This window comes from Aphelocoma coerulescens, chromosome 9, assembly GCF_041296385.1.
Source record: "Aphelocoma coerulescens isolate FSJ_1873_10779 chromosome 9, UR_Acoe_1.0, whole genome shotgun sequence".
NCBI classification, from domain to species: Eukaryota; Metazoa; Chordata; class Aves; order Passeriformes; family Corvidae; genus Aphelocoma; species Aphelocoma coerulescens.
In genome coordinates this window covers 6,625,142-6,645,301 of record NC_091023.1, presented here as the reverse complement: position 1 = coordinate 6,645,301, position 20,160 = coordinate 6,625,142, and the positions used below count along the sequence as shown (strand labels likewise).

The 20,160-nt window shown below is 43.7% G+C and overlaps 2 protein-coding genes across 9 annotated transcripts in view; one reads left to right on the top strand and one right to left on the bottom strand.

Moving 5' to 3' along the window:
- Positions 1 to 2,346: 2,346 nt before the first annotated feature.
- C9H17orf50 (chromosome 9 C17orf50 homolog) overlaps positions 2,347 to 20,160 on the bottom strand; it is a 73,866-nt gene continuing 56,052 nt past the window's right edge. The window contains exons 3-7 of one of the 8 annotated variants that reach the window (XM_069024142.1): positions 9,890 to 9,954; positions 6,173 to 6,271; positions 5,225 to 5,539; positions 4,999 to 5,143; positions 2,347 to 3,122 (exon numbers count right to left, since the gene is read on the bottom strand). In XM_069024142.1, coding sequence (XP_068880243.1) covers positions 2,728 to 3,122; positions 4,999 to 5,089 — 486 coding nt within the window. In that variant the 5' untranslated portion in view covers positions 5,090 to 5,143; positions 5,225 to 5,539; positions 6,173 to 6,271; positions 9,890 to 9,954 and the 3' untranslated portion in view covers positions 2,347 to 2,727. Of the gene's footprint in view, positions 3,123 to 4,998; positions 5,540 to 6,172; positions 6,272 to 9,889; positions 9,955 to 11,730; positions 12,731 to 20,160 lie in introns of those variants that run through there. The other 7 variants (XM_069024150.1, XM_069024146.1, XM_069024148.1 and 4 more) reach the window with 7 other exon arrangements.
- Positions 10,087 to 20,160, top strand: part of LOC138114562 (vesicle-associated membrane protein 2-like) — a 43,846-nt gene continuing 33,772 nt past the window's right edge. The window contains exon 1 of the mRNA XM_069024140.1: positions 10,087 to 10,354. Coding sequence (XP_068880241.1) covers positions 10,353 to 10,354 — 2 coding nt within the window. The 5' untranslated portion in view covers positions 10,087 to 10,352. The remainder of the gene's footprint in view (positions 10,355 to 20,160) is intronic.

Below are 20,160 nucleotides of genomic sequence, written 5' to 3'. Positions count from 1 at the left end.
CTATTATTCTTTAACAATATAGTGTATTAATGTAATTATATGTCTGAGCCAGCTTTAAAATCTAAGCCTGAAATCCTCTGCTAACATAATTTTAAAAATGACTTGTCTGGCATGACACTGCCAAGAGCTAAGGGAGTGAGCTGTTCTGGTGGACGAGTGTCAATAGGTGCTGCTGTATGAGAGGACAGTTCCCTGTTGCTGTTGGGCCTCGCTGTTTGCATGGAGCTCTGGGGGTTTTAGAGACAAAAGGGCCTCATTGTGGAGTGGCTGACGAGATAAAAGCCAGGTTAAGCTCAAGGTAGTGGTGCTATCGCCTGACCTCAATGCCACACACATTAACCTGGGTGTGGTAGGAACAAACGCAGTACCAAGCAGATCTCTGCAGCACAGTTTGGTAGCCAATGCAGGAAAGGTGCAGTAATTTAACAGCTCCTCAGAAAAAAAGTACAAAACTGTTCGTGCTACCTCCGTGCATAACAAAAATGTCGTAGTTATTCTCCCCAAACATAACTTCATGCCTGATAGAGAAGAGGGGAGGTGTTAGCACCAGTGCTGAACAGGGCATTGATTCACCCTGCCCGTGTTAGCAGCTGTCCTTCAAACAGCACAGCACAACAGCCTTCATCGAGGACAAGAGTGAGCTTCTCTTCAGTGAGCTGGGTTTGCACACTGCTGGTACTTGGGTGCCTTTCCAGCCTAATAGCCCACATGAGGAGCTTGTTGTGTCCTTTAGCAAGCCACAAAGGAAACCCTACCAAGCAGATGTTGATAGAACTTTCCTTGTTCTGTCCCCTCTGGAACACTTAGATAAAGGCTCAGTCATGTGACCTATTGGAACTGATTTCACTGTATGGGACTGTAGGATTTAAAATAATGCTGTTGTGATGAGCTAGTCCTTCATCCTTTCAGTCTCTCACCTTGCTCTTCCTCAGGTGATTATCTGGAGAAGTGTCCTCTGGATTGCTTGATGAAGAGGAATGGGGTTGAATATGTATTTCTTAAAGAGTGGCTTACTCTTGGGAAAGCTGTGAAGGGTCCCAGTTTAGGAACAGCAGTCCCAGAGAAATGTGAAAGGTTAATTCTGGCTTGCCAGGCACTGGTTGGCTTTTTAAAATGAACGGAAGTGACAGTCAAGCACCATGGAAATGTGGTTTTGGAGGGATTAAGGCCCTTGTAGCACAAGGATGTTCATAAGATCTAATTTTTGGCTTTAGAAGTCTCAATTTGGGCAGGAAGTCTGGGCACTTGCTGGCAGTGTGCAGAGCCAGTGAAATCTGGGCAGAAGGGAGGAACCTGGTAGCAGTTCATTCCAATTTGTTAATCCTGCCTAAAGCTTCCTCCTACATAAGATTCCTAATGGGTTTTGCCCTGGGAGCTGTCAGTAGCTCAGTCTAGTTTCTGAAATAGTCTCTGTACCTCTTGCATGAGGAGCATTGAGTGTTTGACATTCCACAAAGGGAGCTGAGCACTACTGTTCAGGATACTCTGGAGCACAGGAATGTTGTATATGTGGCTCTGAATTCTTCCTGTTGAAACTCTTTTGGGGGGCGGGGGTGGAAAAAAAGCATGAGAATAGATGTCATAGCTCAGTAAAAGTATTCCCTAGGGATAGAAGAAAAAAATCTGGATTCTAGTCACCTTACCAAACATTCATTCAAACAAAAATGGAACAGCTCCAAAAGAGGAGTGGGAAGGACAGAGAGCCCTTTTCCCTAAGGACTTGTTATTTTCGAATTTAGGAAAAGGAGAGATGAAACAAAGGTCCAAATGTCCCAGCCTGTGTTCTTCTGCTTGGCTAAATAAGAGAACCCTTAATATTAATGGCTGTGGGAGACTAAGTCTGTTTAGCCTGTTCCCTACAAAGGAGCAAGGGATTAATCCTGCGTATAGATTTGTGCCTGTTGGCATGGGAGGAGAAGATGCACACTGCTAGACTTGGGATAATCTGTTCCAAAGGCTACTTCCACCCTTCACCTGTACTTAGGAATTCCACAGTGGTAAACAGTCTTATATATGCCTGGACCTTAATGCCACCCACCCCTATCATAGAGACTTGGCCTTATCTGGAGCTGTACTACGCTGTTTTAAGAACTGCTTAAAAATACAGGTTTGGGTTTAAGAACGCAAAGAAGGCTTAAATACTTTGTGAGTTGTGATTTTTGTTGCTCCTTTTAAGGCAAGGTGCAGGATCACAAGTGAGATGTTGAAATCCTGTGAAAGTTTGGAAATTCCAGGAGGGAATTTGGATGTGATCTGCAATCCTTATGGCCAGGGCAGCTTTTAGAAGCCCCTCTCCCCCATAAAGTCATATCTCTGAGCTAGTTAATTTAAAAATAAAACGTTTAATATTCCAGACCACAAACAACACTGAAGCAAACAAAGGCATTGCAAGCGTAATGCACCCAGTGGCTCTGCATGTAATAGTCACGCTTGCTTTTGCAGCTCAATGGGATAATCTTTGTTTCCTTGAGAGGAAAAGGAAAGCTCTGGAGAATATTTCTGAAACAATTCCCTGTCCTTAACAGCTGAGAAATGTTTAGGTTACAGGTCTTTGTTTGCCGGGTTTATGCTGGTTAAATGAGTGCATCTGCTACATACAGACTGAACTACAGAGCGGCTGAGGCTGCGCAGAGCTTGTGCAGGCCCAGGATCCAGTCACGCTGATGGATCCCAGCTCTGGCCTTTGGGATGTGGTCAGGTACTGGCAGGGCCCCCACACCAAAGCCGTCACCAGAGCAGGGCTGCGACCCCTCCCGTGTCGTAGTGGTCGAGCAGGCTGTGGGCGATGAAGCCGCTCTGCGAGTGCAGGGTGCCGCATTTCCGGCACAGGAGGATCTCGCATTTCGGACACATCTTCCCGGAGTGCGGCTGCCTCAGGGAACACATTTCCTCCCGCGCTGGCTTCAGCCTCTTGGAACCTTTCCTGTGTAAACACCTTCGCTTGTCTTCAGAAAGCTGGCTTCTTCCCTGAGGGCTGGAACAGTCACAAAGAGAGGTGACAAGTTCAGCCCGTGCACTTCCTAGATGGATGAGGGCAGCAGAAGCAATTAGTGTGGGATTTATGAACTCTTCCACAGGCTGTACCTGTGACACACTAGGAGTGGGTGCCTGTGTGTGATCACCTGAAAAAAAACAGGAATGGACAGCAAAAAGGACAGTCTGGCTCTGGTACTGTGGTGGCAGAACACAGAATTATTAAAGGATTTTCATCATTTAAACAAAACCATAAAAGAGTGATGTCAGCTAACGGGGTAGGAGCTTTAATATGCAACTCTTCTGTGCGTGATTGTGGCATGAGCCTCACGTGTTTGCATGAAGACAAATTCCATGCAGCTCTGTGTATCTGACCTAGTGCTTCCCTATACCATCATAAAGGTTCTTTTCCCACTTGTGTGCACTAGCAATGCACGCTAATGCTGGCCAGTAGATAAACCCTGTGTTACACTGGCCTTGAACAGAGATGGAAGAGCTGCAAGGAAAGCTCTCCTGATCAAATTAAATACCCTTCTATTTTACCTACATAATCCCTTACAAGAGCTCACAAATCAGTGCTGAATTGTAGAGATGATCTGATTTGGCTACACCACTGTGAAAGTTCTGCAAGCCCTGGTGGCTTGAATGTATTTAAAAACCACTGCTATGCAGTGTGTCTGTAGAAATACATCCAGTAAAGTCTGAAGGCGGACTCTCTCCCCATTAATGTGGGAGTACCTTGGGAGGTTACTAGATTACTGTTCAATTTTTTTTTTTTCTTTTAGCTCAAACTGAGGAAAATTCATATTTATCACATACAAATAAGGATCAATGTTCAGAAAACATGATTTTACTGCTTCAGTTGTATTTGTTTGCCTCCTGAATGCATTCTTCAGTGAAATTATGAACAACAGAGAACATTCACAGCAGTAATTTACTTCTTGGATGTTTGACTATGTTCCTAGTCCAGTTCCTCAGCAGTGCAGCAAGAAAAATCCCCAAACCAAGCCCTTGGTATTAGTTGTGCTGCAATTAGATCAAAAATCTGGCTCTCGGGTTCATTTCTTGTTAGTGTATTTTAATCTCCTGTGGAGCCTGTAACCAGCTGCTGTGGATATCAAGCCTAATGCAGTTAGCTGAGTAATTGTGGAGACTTGCGTGCACTTCCTGCTAAGACGGTAATTTCATGATAATTACCAAAGACAGACTCCTTTTAGGAGATCTGTAGGGAAAACAGCTCTTGGATGAGAAAAGACACTTTTTGGAAACCCCTCCTGATTTTAGCGTGTTGCATACACTCAGTTTACTTCATGTTTAGGAAGAGTAATACCAAGGAGAAAGACCCAACAGGAGAATTTTAAATCCCATAAGAATGATTACAATAACTCAGAACTTACACATTCATAAAGCAGTAAGCTCAAAATCACTTTTACCTCTGCTTACTTTGGTTTTTTTTTTTAAAAAGTTATTATTTGCTTGTCATTTTGTTTCCCTTTTTCTCCTTCTAACTGAAAAGAGTATGTATGAAGGCACTATTGCAGGAACACAAGCATTAATTATGAATTCTCAGAAATTTAGTATCATTAACTTTGTTGAACAATGATTTTTGCTGCTGCCCATACATTGACATTTTCCATTGCACCCTGGAGTTACAGCTTTGGTGCAACCAAAACTGCGACGAAGTTATTGCTGGAAACTGTCCTGGGTTGTCCCCTTGGCAGTGCTGGTGTGTACCTGGAGAAACAGAGATGCTATGCCTGCTAATCTCTTGCTGGAAGCATAGAGAAATGGATATAAAACCAACACACAGACACACAAGACTTAGAGAAGTTAATTTCGTCTCCAGTGCTGCCAGTGACTGACTAGGTTTTAGCTCAAGTTGTTAGAGGCTTTTTCCTTGTTTGTGAAACAGTTAATACAGCAGGGTAACAAGGTGTCTGTGGCTCTTCCAAAGCTGCTCTGGAAATACGCACAAAATTTCTACATTTGAAAATGCATGCAAAATATAATCGTGGATGTACTTACAATTTAGTCTTAGGAGAGCCAGAGAAGAGGCGCAGTCGAGAAAATCTCTTCTTAAACAGCCGGTCTCGCTTTTTTCGGCCGTGCTTCCCATCTCCTGTGCTTTCTTCTGTGAGCTCCTTCTTCCCTTTGTGCCAGCTCATTTTATCTGTCATAACAACAGCACCTGCTTAGCTGAAAACAGAAGTCTGAGTAGCTGTTTGAAAGCCTCTGCTTTGCTGTGTTGTACCTGGTGAAGTCTGGATCTGCTACTCTACAAACGTGTGAGGGTCCTGGTCATGCAGGAGTTCAGTGGAGATCAGTGAGCGGCCGCTTTCCATCAGATGAAGCAAATACCTGCTCTGAATAATCCTGCAGGCACAAAGTGACTCTGGATATTCTTGCTCTATTCCACGTAATTATGGAAAGTAGGCTTGGACATTAAATATAATGAATATTTCCCTTTGCATGCTCTCTTTCATGATTAAGTGGTTCCTTAAACCAAGAGTAGAGGCAGCTTGTTTGATACAAGCAAAGAGCCAGGAGCCAGGGAAACAGCTTTGTGCTGGGAACAGAAGCAGTGAAATAAATGTGAGATGGAACAAACTCTGCTAGGCAAAAAACCAGACCCCCGAAAAGATGAAGAACCAACTGCAGATTTCAGTTAAGGCTTGGAAATTGTTTCCTTTTTCTTTTGATAAAGCAGTTGATTAGCCTGCATTTCCGTGTTGCAATGCTTTGTCTCCAAGAATTATCCCCTTGGCCTCTCTGATCAAATTAGTCCCTCTGCTCTACATTTGATATTTGGTAATTGCATTAACTTTTGGTTGCTTGACTTGGAGGGTCATGTTCACCCCCTCCTCTGTCTGTTGTCTTGTTCCTGCCCGTTACAAATATTTTCCACAAATCTTCTAAAACAAATCACACAAAGTTTGTAGGCTTAAAACTGGCAACCATTGTTAACTCTTCTGCTTTTACTCTTCTCTTCCCTCCTTGTACCTCCTCTCTCCTCAGCCCCTCACAGCCTTTTAAGTAGAGCTCCCTACACCCAGTTCTTACCATAGGGATACACACAGGCAGGAGGCACTGGGCCTCACTATGCAAATGTTTTGCAGGATCACACCTGCAAAGTTTTTCATTGTGTTATAAACGTTTACCAAAATTATACATTAATACCATTAACGGGGAATGTAAATACCTTGAAGGAGCACAGAGCATCACACCTTGCTACTCAGGCTTGGAAATGAGACACCTAGGGTTTTAACAGAACCCAGCTATGTTGGACCTGCATCTCTCACTGAAATGGCAGAAAAGACAATTTATAAAAGGAATTACAAACAGTTCACTGACCTGTAAAAGTAAACTATCACTAAAGCAGCTAATATGCTATGAAGGAATGAAGAGAAGTTGTGAGTGAAAGAAAATTACACACCCCACAGTTACAGACTTGATGTTTTAATTTGTGACAAAAGAATCTGCAAATTCAAGACCCATTTTAGGCATGCAGTGGTTCTGAGGTGAAGCTCTACAGAACAGACCACCTGTGGCTAATAAAATCAGCAGCTGCGCAGGCAGGCATCTGCCTTACTTCTGAGAAGGGAGCTGCAAGGCAGGTTCTTACCAATTCCACTTGTCTAAAAAGTCAAGAGAAGAAAATGAGGCATTGAAAATAAACATTTAAGACTTGGTGACAAAGGCTTGAAGATACTTAGAATAGATCTTTTCTTAATCCTTTTAGACCATAGTTTTTGAAAACTTGTACTTTGGACATGTATAGTATTTAACTTCTCTTTTAAAGATGAATTTGTCTGGCTATGCTGAGTTTCCAGTGTCATAAGTTCTGATGATTTAGGGGGAATTCCTCCTATACTTTGTTTAAATGCATTGCCAGATCAGAAGATTTGAAAACATAGCATTTGAATAATTGATTTATTTACCTTGCTTTTCTTTTCTGCTTAAATCTTGTGAAACTTAATTACAATTGCTTTATATAAACCAATTAACTGCTCTCACCTTTCTTATTTAGCACTAATAGTGTTTTGTTTTGTGAGCCAAAATAACCAATAGCAGTGTTATTGTGGCTAGCCCTGAGATTTACTCTATTATATGGGCAGTTTATAAACCTATAGATTACATGATGACTCTTCAGATGGGGATCCTACTTGCAGATCTGTGAGAAAATACATTTCCTTCAGATGAAGATCACGTAACAGCAGTACCTAACATTTTCAGGAGCCTCGGTGTTCTATCTACAGGTTGTCCCTAGTTAATTATAAGCAAGGTCTAGTACCTGCAAGACTCCAGATGCCAGAATTGATTTCCACTGATGATGGTTGTTGATGGCTTTCATTCTTGAACATCCTAAGCAGTGTATTGGTGGCTCTGAAACTGCCTTTATATACAAAATTTTGCTTCAGTACAAAATACAAATTATGGATGGGGTAAAAAACCACCACCACCATTTTACAAAGCAGACGGATTGTTTTCCATACCCAAGATGGGCAGGCTAAAGGTGCAGGAAGCTATTTTCCAAAAATGGAGCATTTCTATGGCATCCCTCCAATTGCACCAGCCCTGATCCAGCTGTTATTATTATACCAAACAGAGTAAGAGGTAAAATCTTTGTGCAAACACACAGAGCAAAAGATGCCAGACAGGAAAGGAGAGCTGGAGAGAGGAAAGTACCTGAATAGCAACTGGGGGACAATTTCTCTGTGTCCCTGGGATGCAGATTTTCTGATTCAGTTCTGTGATTTAAATGAAATTAAGCTGTTTGAACTAATTCTGGTCGTATTATTTTTGCCACCACAGGGTGTCTCTGCATCTCTTCCAACACCAAAGGCCCTGGTAGCCTTTAATGGCAGTCTGCAAGCTCCAGGGAATGTAGGGCTAAAGGAAAATGTCCCCCAGGTGAGCTGTGGATTTTCTTCAGGATCATGAGCCTTCTTGGATTGGAATGGTGATGCTCTCATTAGCTGGTAGGAAATTATTTTTTTAGCAGCCATATTGCAGTGATGTTGTTTAATTTGGTTTTGAGAACTCTCTGGTACCACACTGGAGGAAGCCATGGCTATATGATGTGGGGCACTGATGTAGCTTCAGCTCGTTCTGCACTACGCTCACAAGGTCTGAGGTATTTTCCCTGCAGTGGAGCACTTCTGCTAATTTCTGATCTCTAATTTTTCTGACTGCCATTTCACCTTTATGCTTGTGTGGGCATTTTCTGTTCCCCTTCACTCAGGATAAAGCTGCCATGGAGTCAGCACAAACACTGTATCATTTGGTCTGGATAGTTTGTATAATAAAACATTTTAATATGCTGGGTTTGGAGTCTTCCAGGGTTGTGGGGGGTTTTTTTGAGTCTTGTGAGTTTTGGTCTAGAGTCAGTACTTGTTCCACCCTCCATGTAGTTGTAGTAATGACTTGAAGTGAGACCACAGAAAGGGCAGAAAGATCTAGCAGAAGGTCTTGCTCTCCTAAAAGCTCCTGGCCTCACAAGCCAGGCATGACTTCTCACTTTCTCAGTATTCAGATGAGGCTTGGGTTTGAAGATTAAGGTGATAATGGTAGCAGGTGATACCTGTGTTTGGTGCAAGCCTGTGTATGGGTGCTGGTGTGGCTGTGTGCTGTAAGGGTATCATATAAATGTATCTTTGTCTAGGACATCTGAAAAGTAAACTCTCCTCAGGAGGGAAGAGCTATGGAGGAATTCCAGATTAGAAGTGCTGAGCTAAGTAATCTGTGGATGGATAAAGCTTAAAGGTAGTTGGGAATCTCCTAATTGTCATGAGAGCATACCAATTGTTTGAAACTCCATCTTTTCACAGAGAAAATACAGTTTGAAGTGTTTTCTGCTGCCATCAGGAAAAGTTTCTCAGAGCAAGGGTCTTATGAGTGTGATATGTGAGCAAAAAAAGTGCTGCCCAAAGTGACATTTATTCATTCATGCAGGTAATTAGCTTCAGCAGAAGAGACAGAATCACCCTCCAGTAGCAGGAGGTATGAGGAGTGAGCAAGCTCTCAGGCAGCAGAGGGAGAAGGGAGAGAGGTTCTTGTGACTAAGTCACTCTGAGGAGTTCCATAGTTCCCCAAGGAGCTGGATCCCTTCAGAGCTGACAGCCCATGGCTTACATCTGAATCAGGCTGTGATAACACCTGAGCCTGTATTTGGGCAGTAACTGAGTGTCCTAATGTCTGGGCTCTGGGTGTTGTCACATTCCCTGGCTACATTCTCCATGAAAATACTCAACTGGCTGATAACAAGTTTAGAAATTAGGACTGATGCATTGCTCTCCCCCAGTAACTGTGGTGCCTGTTGCTTTGAGGAACAATTCACCTTTTCTTAGATTTCCACATCAGAAAACACAGATTTGGTCTGTTGACACTGTTGCACTTTATTCCCAACAGGCACCCCAAGATTTGAGGTCTAGATACTCAGAAAAACTACTTGCCTTACCCAAATACTTGGTTTGAATGGTTAGTGCTAGCTGCCACTGACATCCATGGAAAATTAGTGAAGGCAGCGACAGGTGAAGTATCTTCTTACAAGTGAGAAAGGTATCATTTGGGACAGCAATGTTAAATGCCACTTATTGGAAAACCATGCAGACTTTCTTATTCCTTCACCTCTGTTTAGAGTATGTGAAGGCCTTGGTTTGAATGCAAGGGAACATGTGTTGCTTCAGAATAAGTTTTGTTCTGTACTGGGGGATGGGGCTAGAAAGGGAAGTGCTAATGTTCATGAAAGGTGAGGTTGGATACCTGGATTTAGGTTGAGTGTGAGGTGATATCTAAGCCAGAAGCAAGAGCTGTACTTCATCTGAGACACAACCTTTCCAGAATCAGTGGTTGATCTAGTAGCTTATCTGTCTCTGGATTTGCTCTGTGCTATAGGTCTTCATTCACAAGTACTCACCCATGACAGCAGGGGCTGAACAGCAGCACCTTTCGCCATTCTCTTCCTTTTAAAATTTTTTCTTTCTAGAGAGGAGAGGGAGAAAGAAGGTGGTTAGAGAAACAATGGTTTTCACCTAAATCCCCTCCCAGCCTGCTGGCCGCAATGAGCCCGCTCCGGTGACCACACCCAGGCTTTCCGTGCTCGGTGCGGGGCGGGATGCGGGCAGGAGCCGGAGGCTGCCTTCCCGTCTGTCACTCCAGGACTCGCTCCCGCCTGGTATGAGGGTGTGGAGGGGGTACCTCCGTGCCTCGCCTCTGCTTCCTACTCTGATGTGAGGCGCAGGCATGCTCAGTAGCCGGTGCCTACCCCTCCTCTCCCAACAACAGTGCCTACAACAGTAGGAGACTGCTGGCAGCAGGCGCGGAGCCGAAAGCCATCTTTGCTGGAGAGGGAGGCAGCGCACCCCGCTCGGCCCCTCGCCATGTGAGTACCGGCCCGGGAGTGCTGCGGGCTCGCAGGGGACCGCGGGCACCCTGTTGCTCCCGCAGCCCAGGGGTTTAACTTGTGCCGCCCGGGGGTGCGGGGATGGACGCGGGGCGGCTCCGAGGGGCGGCTCGCAGGGCGTGGGGCTCGGCAGGTGCCGCGCTCGGAGCCTGCGGCAGCACCGCCCGGTCTGACCGGGCTGCTGCTGCCGGGCACCTGAGCGCCCAGATGGGCTTGCTCTGCTGGTTATCCAGCTGCCAGGCAGCAGCCCAGGGGGTTATTGACACGTATCTAGTCGGATTAATACTGAAAAGGGAAGGCTGGGCCAAGATCCTCAACAGGTTCGAGTCAGGATTGTTCAATAGCATGAGTCACTCAGCGCTGCTGCTCCACAGCAAATGGGTCCTGCTTGTTTTCACTGTTTGATGAAATGTTCTCTCTCAGATGATTGCCGTCTGATCAGTCCAGCCTCACCTTCTCCAGTACCAATGGCTTCCTGTCAGCAGTGCTTGATAGTAATCTGTTCCTTCCTGTTCCCATCTCTCCTAAAACCTATCCAAGTTTTTGCATGTAGCATTAAGGGAAGCATTAACGTTCTCTGCTAGGCAATGATGAAACCCCCAAAGCCCATTCTGAAACCAGAAGTGTGCTGAGGTAAATAGGAATTGATCAGACCCCTTTTCATTCACAAAAGGATTCAGGCAGCTAAATGCATCATTTCACTATTGCCTAAATTCATTGCTCATTCCCCGTGACCCTTAAGGGAGAGCCTAAGAAGATGTCGAAAACAGTCATCTGTGCTGGTACTGGGTGATCTTGTAAGAACTGGAGCTTGGTTGATTCAGAGAACATGAGGAGTGCAAACTGTCCTGGAAATCTGTGATTAAATTACTTTAAAAATATTTCCAATAACTAACTGTTCTTCAGGAGGCATTTTCAAAATAGAGTCTACAATCACATATTCTGAAATGTTAGCTTTTGTCTTTAATGCTATTTCCTATATAATATCTCAGACAAGAAGCTTTTGTTCATGTCGTCAAAAATATTTCCAAAGCAAGGAACTCTTTGGAAGTCAAAAAAGAAACTTTCTAAAAGAAGATTCCTTATGCAAACACTGAAGTCTATCACTTAAAGCCAGTGCATTGAAGGCTCCTGTTGCCTAGCTGTGTTTAAATTGAAACAGAATACATTTATTTGTTTGTGAGCTGTTCTTCAATGATTAATATATGAGTTTGCTGCTGCAGTTTTATACAATCTGAGCTGTTCTGACACTAAGCAGTAATCAGATAATATTTAACATAACCTGTGTGTGTTTCAGTCTTGGCGTATATAGGTTTTCATTTGTAAATGAAGTAGAAAGGGTGATATTAATATACCTTGGTTATGCTTCTTCTTATGTAGAGGTTTTACATCAGAATTCTGACAAAAATTAGAGGAAAAAGGGAAAGCAGGTTTTGTCTAATTGGGCCAAATAGACTTTCAGTTTGATAATCGAAAGAAAACCAAAACAAATAAGCAGCTTGTCAGTGGCAGTGTCAGTTGGCTTCTGTTTCATTGCCAGGTATTGTAATGGAACCTTTTCTTTGAAAGTCTCCATGAATGTCATGTCCCAGTAATTTCTGAGTTACTGATGAACAACAGAGGTAAGTGTGTATTAGCTACTGACTTGCAGCAGTTGACTGGCTATCAGAGCCATTTGCTAGCGAGCACCAAACACTCTCTGGAGGTTGCTTCTCCTGCTGTTACACCTGCAGGAATATCGGGCTCCTCCCGTGCCTGTCCAGACCCGCACTGACACGCACACAGTGCTGTGTCTTCCCTGGTGTGAACTGCTGTGATAAAGATCTGCACTGGGCCAGATGCCAGCTCCACCTACCCCAGTGTGCTGTCCCCTACAGCAGCTTGCAGGGTTTGCTCAGGGAAGAGTACAGTGGGTATGCCGAGGTATTCCCAGAATACTTTTCCAGTTTCCAACTTAGGAAAAGGAAGACATCTGGGGAGAGTTCTTTGTATTTCATAGCTCCCAGGGGGTTTTGTTCTTTCAGTAAGGTGTCCAGTAGCTCAGTTTGTAGTGTCCTGGGGTGACGAGCTCTGCAGCTGGACAATACAGCACGTGGAAGCAGCTTCCTGTTGGTTTTGAGCTGACAGGTAGCAGGTTCCACCTGATCTTACTCTTGTATTGGAAACTAGAGAACAGTGTTCTTATTCACCATGTTTTCTGTGATCCATGTTTGTGTATCTCCCCAGCAGACCTGCATGATTCACATCAGGTGGGAATCTGTCCCTGTGGCCTCTATCACAGTGAGCACAATCTAGGGCAGGTGAGATACATTCAGGTAACAGGCAACTTTCACCTTTATGCAGGCAGAGGAGAGGAAGCTGTAACATCAAAAGGTTGGATAAAAGGAGAAGGATATAAAAGGGATTTAAAGCAAGAACAGAGAAAGGTTAGACCTTGCCAGTGCAGCTAGGAAAATTGTTCTGGGTGTGAGGGAGAGCACACAAACTCATTTGGAGGAGATGTGAGAAGCAGTGAAGGACAAAATGGTGCTCAAAGTTGAGGCGCTTATAGGCTTTGTTCCTTGCTGGAAAACAGGTCAACAGCAGCAGGTGAAGTTATGGATTTGTTTAGTTTACAATGGTCACAACTCAATAGGTAATTATATACAATAGCAGCTCAAGGCATCACGTCATCTGTTGTTTACAGACAGGTCGGTGACCAGACAGCAGGGTGCCTTTGATTACATTAATCCAATACAAATGTGCTCTATTGCAGGGGACAACTTTCGTGAGACAAGCACCAAAGCAAAGCACCTGGCTCTCCCTGGGGCAAAATTGGCATCTCATTCCTCGGGTAGCAGTTAGAGCTTCCTAATAAGAATATCCTTCTGCCTGTTTTAGAGCAGCAAGGAGTCCATCCTGGAGGGGGCAGGTGGGATTAAAATGGTTCCAGCAGTAGTAATGAGTCTGTTCTAGTTGAATGTCTATTCAGCTTCTCTGAGGAGCATGTCGTGACTATTGTCTCCTGTTGTTTGTAGAGCAGTACTTATCCCTGCTTTTGTGGGCATAATTTTATAAAACTTGTCAAAATCTCCCTGCCCTTCTCTTGTACTGATCAGCAGAGACAAACGATTCAGTATAATCCTCTTCACAGTCCTTATCCACTGCTTTCAGGGAGTTTAGTGGCTTACAAAAGTGCATACAGCTAGTGCATGTCCTAGGAAAGTACAAGCATGAAATGGAGGGATACACTTTCTAAGTGGTGCAGCTGTTCCATGCTGTAAGTGTCTGTGTTCCCTTAGAAGTATGTTCCACAAGAGCTCTGTAAATCCATTGTGCAGGGAGATGTGAGTCCACTGGAGCTCTCAGGATTTTATACCTGGTGGCCTGCTGCCTCAGACCCAGACAAGCCAAAGCCAGGATTGACATTTGCTGACATTCTTCCTCCTCCCTGCAGTCAGCCAGAGGGACTGATGGTCTGAGACTCTTGTACTACTTGTTCACGCAACCAGGGCTGTGCAGGAGTGGGTTGCTCTTCTCATTTAAGGGATGTAATGGAGCTTGTAGTGAAAATAACCAGGCTGTTCTCAGAGGAGCAGGGCTGTGTACATGAGAAGAGGATGCTGAGAAGTAGAAAGCACCCCATTTTCAGCATAGTTCTATGCTGACTTGTTTGCTGGTTCTAAGGCTCACAGCTCTTAGTAAGAGCCTTGAAGTAAGGGCATTAGGAATAGGAGCTGCTGTTTCATCTGCTGCCTGGAGACATCACCAGAGGGATGTATGTGTTTCATTCATTGTTTGCTTCCCTCGACTTGCTCTCTTGTGGCATTCTGCACAGATCAGCTTCACGTAATGTGGTATAAATAAATGCTTCCAGCTCACATGAAGTGTTATTCCTCATACACTCAACTTGCCATTTGAAGTAAGGGTGGCCCAAGTAGGTAATGAATCTTTTGGATATTTGGGTGATGAGTATTTGAAAGTGTAGAGATCAAACTGCATGGTGTCTTGAGGGCCTCAGCCAAGAAAGTAATCTCAGAAAGGGAGCTACTGGGAATGATACGTGACAAGTACAGACAAAGATTATGTGTCCTAATAAACATTCTTCCAAACAGGCTAATATGAAGTAGATGAAACCCAAATACATTTAGTATGGTGGTCCCTTTCCCTGTCTCTTAGCTCTCATTCATTCTGCTGTGCATCAGCCATAACTTGTTCCAGTTGACTTCCTGGCATTTTGCACAGGTAGCTCCAGCTGTGGAGTGACTCACAGGACACTGAGGGTGGCTGCAGTCGAAGATGAATTGGTCTGGCAAAGGAACATTTCTCCTTTTTTAGGAGCTATTTACATAATTAATGTCTTCCTGAAGAATCAGTGATTAGGCTGTGGAGCACCAGGCAAAGCCATGTTTGTGTGCACATGTGTACAGAATGTTCCTGGGTGGGGGGATGAAAAGGCAGGGCTGAGGAGAGGAGAGCAATGTATTCACTGTTCTCTCTCTCCTTGCTCGGCTCCTCTGCCACCATTTGTAGGATGCAGAACACATGGAAGCTGCTCCCTGACAGCTTTAGCCAAATGTTTACAGTTCCAGAAGGAGCAGCACAGACAGTCATGAATAAGTTCAGATTGACCAAACTGTTTGTTTTAAGCAATTACAACTCAGAGACAGAATATTCTCTCTCCTACATCATTCAGCACTCTCTGTTGTCATTATTCATAGCCATTACCTGCAATTAACTGGCCTGGGTTTCTTTAATGGTGCAATTCCTTTTTTTTTTCCTGGTGTCTGTGGTTGAGCACTCTAAACCCTTTTCCATTATTCACTGAAGAACCATCAAATGATTGCAAGGTAGGGTTTTTTTAACTGCTCAGCTACAACAACCTTACGTTTTTTCAGTGTAAATTAGTAAGTAACTCATTGAAATAGAACTGTCTGTACCTTTGCAAGTGTTTTGTTGGTTCTGTACTGGGTGATATAATTAGAATGGAAGTTCCTGACCAAATGATCTGAATTACGTGATCCAGTTCCTTGACCTTTTCGGATGAAAAATTTAATAAGAAAAATAAAAGTATTTATATTTCAGAATAAATGAGAGAAAAATTGAATTTTTCAGGTGTTTTAACTTACACCTGGACTCAGTATCACAGCATCAAAAGAACTCTTCTGGAAAATAGAGATTCTCCTATTATTACCTTTTAGAAGAAAAACCCCATAATGTTTCAGGATTTGTGCTTTGTTCAGTTATTTGTTGGGGGTTTTTTTAAAGTACATTCTCATCTATTGCAGTGCACTTTCAGTGTAAACCAGTAAATGTATTGGAATGGTTTCCAGTATGTGGTCACTGCCTGTTTGGAAGCACCAGAGAGCTGAAAGTTTGTGTTTATGAGGAGACTATGCTGTGAACTTCACTGGAGGTTTCATTATTTTGAAACCTGTCAATACCACACAGAATTGCAACAGCCTTTGCAAGTAGCTGGAGACAGAAACAGAACTGCTGGGTGGTAGGAACACCCCAGAGACTGTGATGGGTCCTGTCTCATCAAATGATCTCCATGGGCTGGAGTCTGACGAGGCAAGCAAGTGTCCATAGAGTTTCCAAAACTCCTTATGTGATCTGGAAAAGAGTTGAAGAGAAGAAATACACAGTGATAAGTATTGTGTTGAACTTTCTTAGTGCTTTATCTGGATAGGTGCTGATTTTCTTTTAAAAGGCTTACACAAGGTCCAGATGGGAATTTATATATTGAAATTTTAAATTCTTAATTGGTCATTGAAATTTGAAAAGTGTGCAGTATTAAAAGTGCAGTCATTGTAGCAAAAAGGTTTTTCCTATTTCCTATTCTGGACTGTGTTGTTACAAAATTATCAAAAGATATCTTTGCATTCCAGGAAATGAAGTTGCAAAATTTGGGCTGAAATAACTTCTTGAAGGACTGCAGTGCCTGTGTTCAGGAGAGATGTTTTGAAAATTGTTTTGGGAGATAATAAAAGATCTGACTGGATGGTGTCCTGAGCAAGTCCATCTAATGGGCTCTGCTTTGAACAGATGGTTGCACTAGATGATCTCCAGAGGTTGCTTCCAACCTCAGTGCTTCTCTGATTCTGTTTGAAAAGGTCAGTCAAAATTGAATATGTTCGAGTTAATTAAACTAACATTTGGCTGTTTCCCAAACATTCGAGATCTTGATGTTTCATCCAGATAACTTGGTAGCACTTTGATTTTCAACCCATTGGTAGTGGATGCCACAGAAATACCTCTAAAAGAATGGGAAAACATATGGTATTCAGGAAGGGAATGTAGGAGCTTGGAAAAATGCAGATCACTGGAATGCATTATTAAATTTGGCTTGAATGCAAAAGTTCATGTTCTTCCCACAGAGAACAAAACCCAGGTTCTCTGCAAGTGAGCTTTCTCATCTTTCATCTTCAGTGCAATCTTCTCTAGCTTGGTGTCAGCTCCCAGGTCTCTACACCATGTCTCACAAGACCTTGATATTCTGGAAAAAGCCATTGTGCTGTTCCCCTGTAAATGCTGCCTCAGTAGTGCAGAGTGATCAATTTAATAAAACCGTAGGTGCTTATATCACATTAGAACGTTCAGATCTGTAATGGAGGAGATGGAAATCTCACTGCCACGTGCAGCACACAGCAGGAGTCGCCCTTAGCAGACAAGGAGTGGTGTGCTGGCCGGGGCAGGAGTTGTGACCCACTGCTACAGAGCTGTGGCTTTAGCAGCTGGGTTTGTAACTTCTGGAAATGGTGAGTTTAATCCCTGGCTTGTCTACCAGCTGGTGGCTGTTGGAGCAGCATGAAGGGCTGTGTGTGTCAGCACATGGCTGAGGAGGTGGATCCCTGTCTGTGGAGCTGTGCAGGAGCTCTGTGGGCACACTCTGCAGGGCAGGCTCTTTATACCCGTGCTGGTACTGGCCACCTCTTGTTTCTGGGTGTCAGAAGCAGGGTGGATCCCTAACCCAGCACCTTCCCTGCCTCTCCAGATCTCCTTCCTCATACTAGATTTCATGTACCTCTGGAGGAGAGGTGAGGAGTGAGTTTTCCCAGTGAGCCATGCAAACTGCATTTCTTGCTGGAATCAATCTCTGAGCCTTCACAGTGAGTGATCCACCCAAAGTGCTGAAGCATGGAGCCTGTGTAAGAGCAGGTGTGCATCCATGAGGGAAAGGTCTTGGGAACTGGCTCCCTAGGCTTCTCAGCATCTCCCCAGCACACACAGAAAGTCAGGGGTGCTGGCTCTCGGAGGTGGGGGTGTTGTAATGTACTCATTGCCTTTTTAGAACTGAGGTCCCAGATCATGCAATGTCAGCATTGTAGAAATATAAGGGTCCTGATAAAGCTTTTCTAGAAACTATGAAAATCATTAATTATCCCGAAACCCACTTATAATCTGCTTCAGGAGGTTAATGGTTAGAAATTGCATTTGTTCATTTGAATTCACATACAAAAATAGCTTGTCTTTATCATGCTAGTGACTGGCCCTGTGCAGGGCCTTAATTACAGTGTGCTGCAGTAAGGCAAAGGGCCCTGCTGCTTGAAAGGATAAACCTGGTCTGCTGGCACCCACCACCTAATGCATGGGCTAGCATTTTGTACTTTATTTTGGAGTTTAGAGGGGAATTCTAAGCCTGTACATTCCTTATTGCTGTCACTGATCCTGAACAACATTAAAAAGAAGAGACAAAACTCTCTCACCCCCTCTCTCCCCCTCACTCTTTTAGGCTGACTTGTGGGAAAGCTTTCTGAACTGCAGCTAGGTTTGCTGATAGCTTTGACAGAGAATGGTTCCCCCTTCTCTTTCCTTCACAAATCTTCAGTAGTATCCACTTCCAGCGTGTGCACAGAGACAATACCTGCACCCAGCAGCTGTCACCCGTGGTGACAATTCAGATGGGGAAAGCGGAAGGGAAGCAAAGGAATAAAGAGCTTTAATCAATGGCAGCAAAACCATCGCAAGTGCACTGAGTGACAAAACAGTCCTTCCAGAAGGCTTTGGGTACTGAGTTGTTTCCTGCACTTCAAAAGGTGACTGGGATTTGATGATGACTTCCAGCCCATCAGCTCACCTGAGGATATGAAGGCAGAATTCACTGAGCTGGTGTCAGCGCTGTGGTTGAGAGCCTTTCTGCTGATTGGGATCTGGGGACAGCTCAGCTTGGGAGTGGGTACTGCCAGGATGAATCAGCAGATATCTTCCTGGAAGCAATTGACAGTCTAGATATCCCAAGTGTTTAGCAGAGATCCCACCAGGCTATAAAAGTCTGCTTGTGAAATGCTTGACTTCTTCTTTCCAGCAGGGAGCTGTACAGTCATTCCCTGACAGCTGAGATACTGTCTCCCACACATATGAAGATCACACAGTGACATTTTTCAGCAACTTTGTTTACTAGATGATATAAATACAAAAATATTTCAAGTCACTTAACACCTTGATGCTTTTTTCTTTGCATTGAACACTTTAGGGAGACAGGGGAGAGGGAGTGGAAAGGCAGAATATGCTCCACATGTCTTGGCATGTTGACAGGAGCCACATTTTTCATCTTAGTCTCTACTGCTTCATGTACATGAAGCAACATGGTCTCTTGTATTTCATCCTTGTAACTGATACGTGGCTTCAGCAGCAGCAGTGTTAAAGCAAAGACCTTTCCATCAGCATGTTCATTGCCCTTGTAGTGACAATCAGTTTTATGCATTTGACTTTGGGGGAGAATGAGCAGATTTGATTAAGTTCTGTGCAGACTGAGATGTTTTAGCATTAGGATGATCTCCTAACAGAAATCACAGCTGACAGGTGCTTTTCTTGTTTAACCCCTGCCTGGCAAAGCCAGTTATGCACTATGCAAGTTGGTATTTTTTTGTTGCTGACTCCCAGACAGCTGTTTGCTCAAGAGCTCCTTCACCACCACAGCTTTAGAAATAAAGCCTGTTCAATCCTGATCTGCCTCTCCGAGCCCTTCCTCTTTCATGAGCAGCCTGGATGGTGAAACTCATCATGCAGAAAGGAGGCACTTAGAGTAAAACATAACAGTTAGAGTCAAACATTATATATTTGGGCAGAAGAAAGAACAACTCAGAGTGTTTGTGTTTAAGAATCAAGAGAGGGCCAGCACCTTGGAGAAGGAAACAAGAAACCCACAGAGCAGAGTTCCTCTCTAGAATACCCTTGTTCCTGTGTGCTGCCGGTGAACAAGGGGCACCAGGATTTCTGAGTAACTTGCTGTAGTCTTGGAGGAATCTGTAGGTCTTGTATCAAGTGAAAGAACTCCAGAAATCATACATTTGGTTGCACTGAATGGGTGCTAGTACTTAAGTCCCTTAGAAGATTAAGTGCTATGTAGCAAGGGGAAAGGGGTCCAGAGGGGTCCTATCTGTGTAGGAAGTTAAATCCAAAATCCTCAGAGGCAACATGGCTACTGACTCTGGATCAGGCTCAGCTCAGAGCTAAATCATTCTGTGCAAGGTACTTTCACTCTGAGATGCTGCAGTAGCATTGCATAACGTGAAGGGAAACATTCAAAAAAGTAGCAAAGAGTAGTTCAGAAGGTAATTCCCAATGAATTAAGCATTACTTTGCTGAGTGAACGTGAAAAATCCCCAAATATTGCAAAATATTAAACATTTAACAAAACCTAAATAGTGACTAGCCAAATGTTCGTTTAATTTAAAACTTCACTTTTTTTTTTTTCTTTCTTTCTATTTTTTTTCTTTTTTGTTTTTGTACTTTGGTGATGGTGCTTGTCTCTTGGTCTGTTCTAGTACTTCTTGTCTATTTACAGCAAAGGCAGCTGTTTC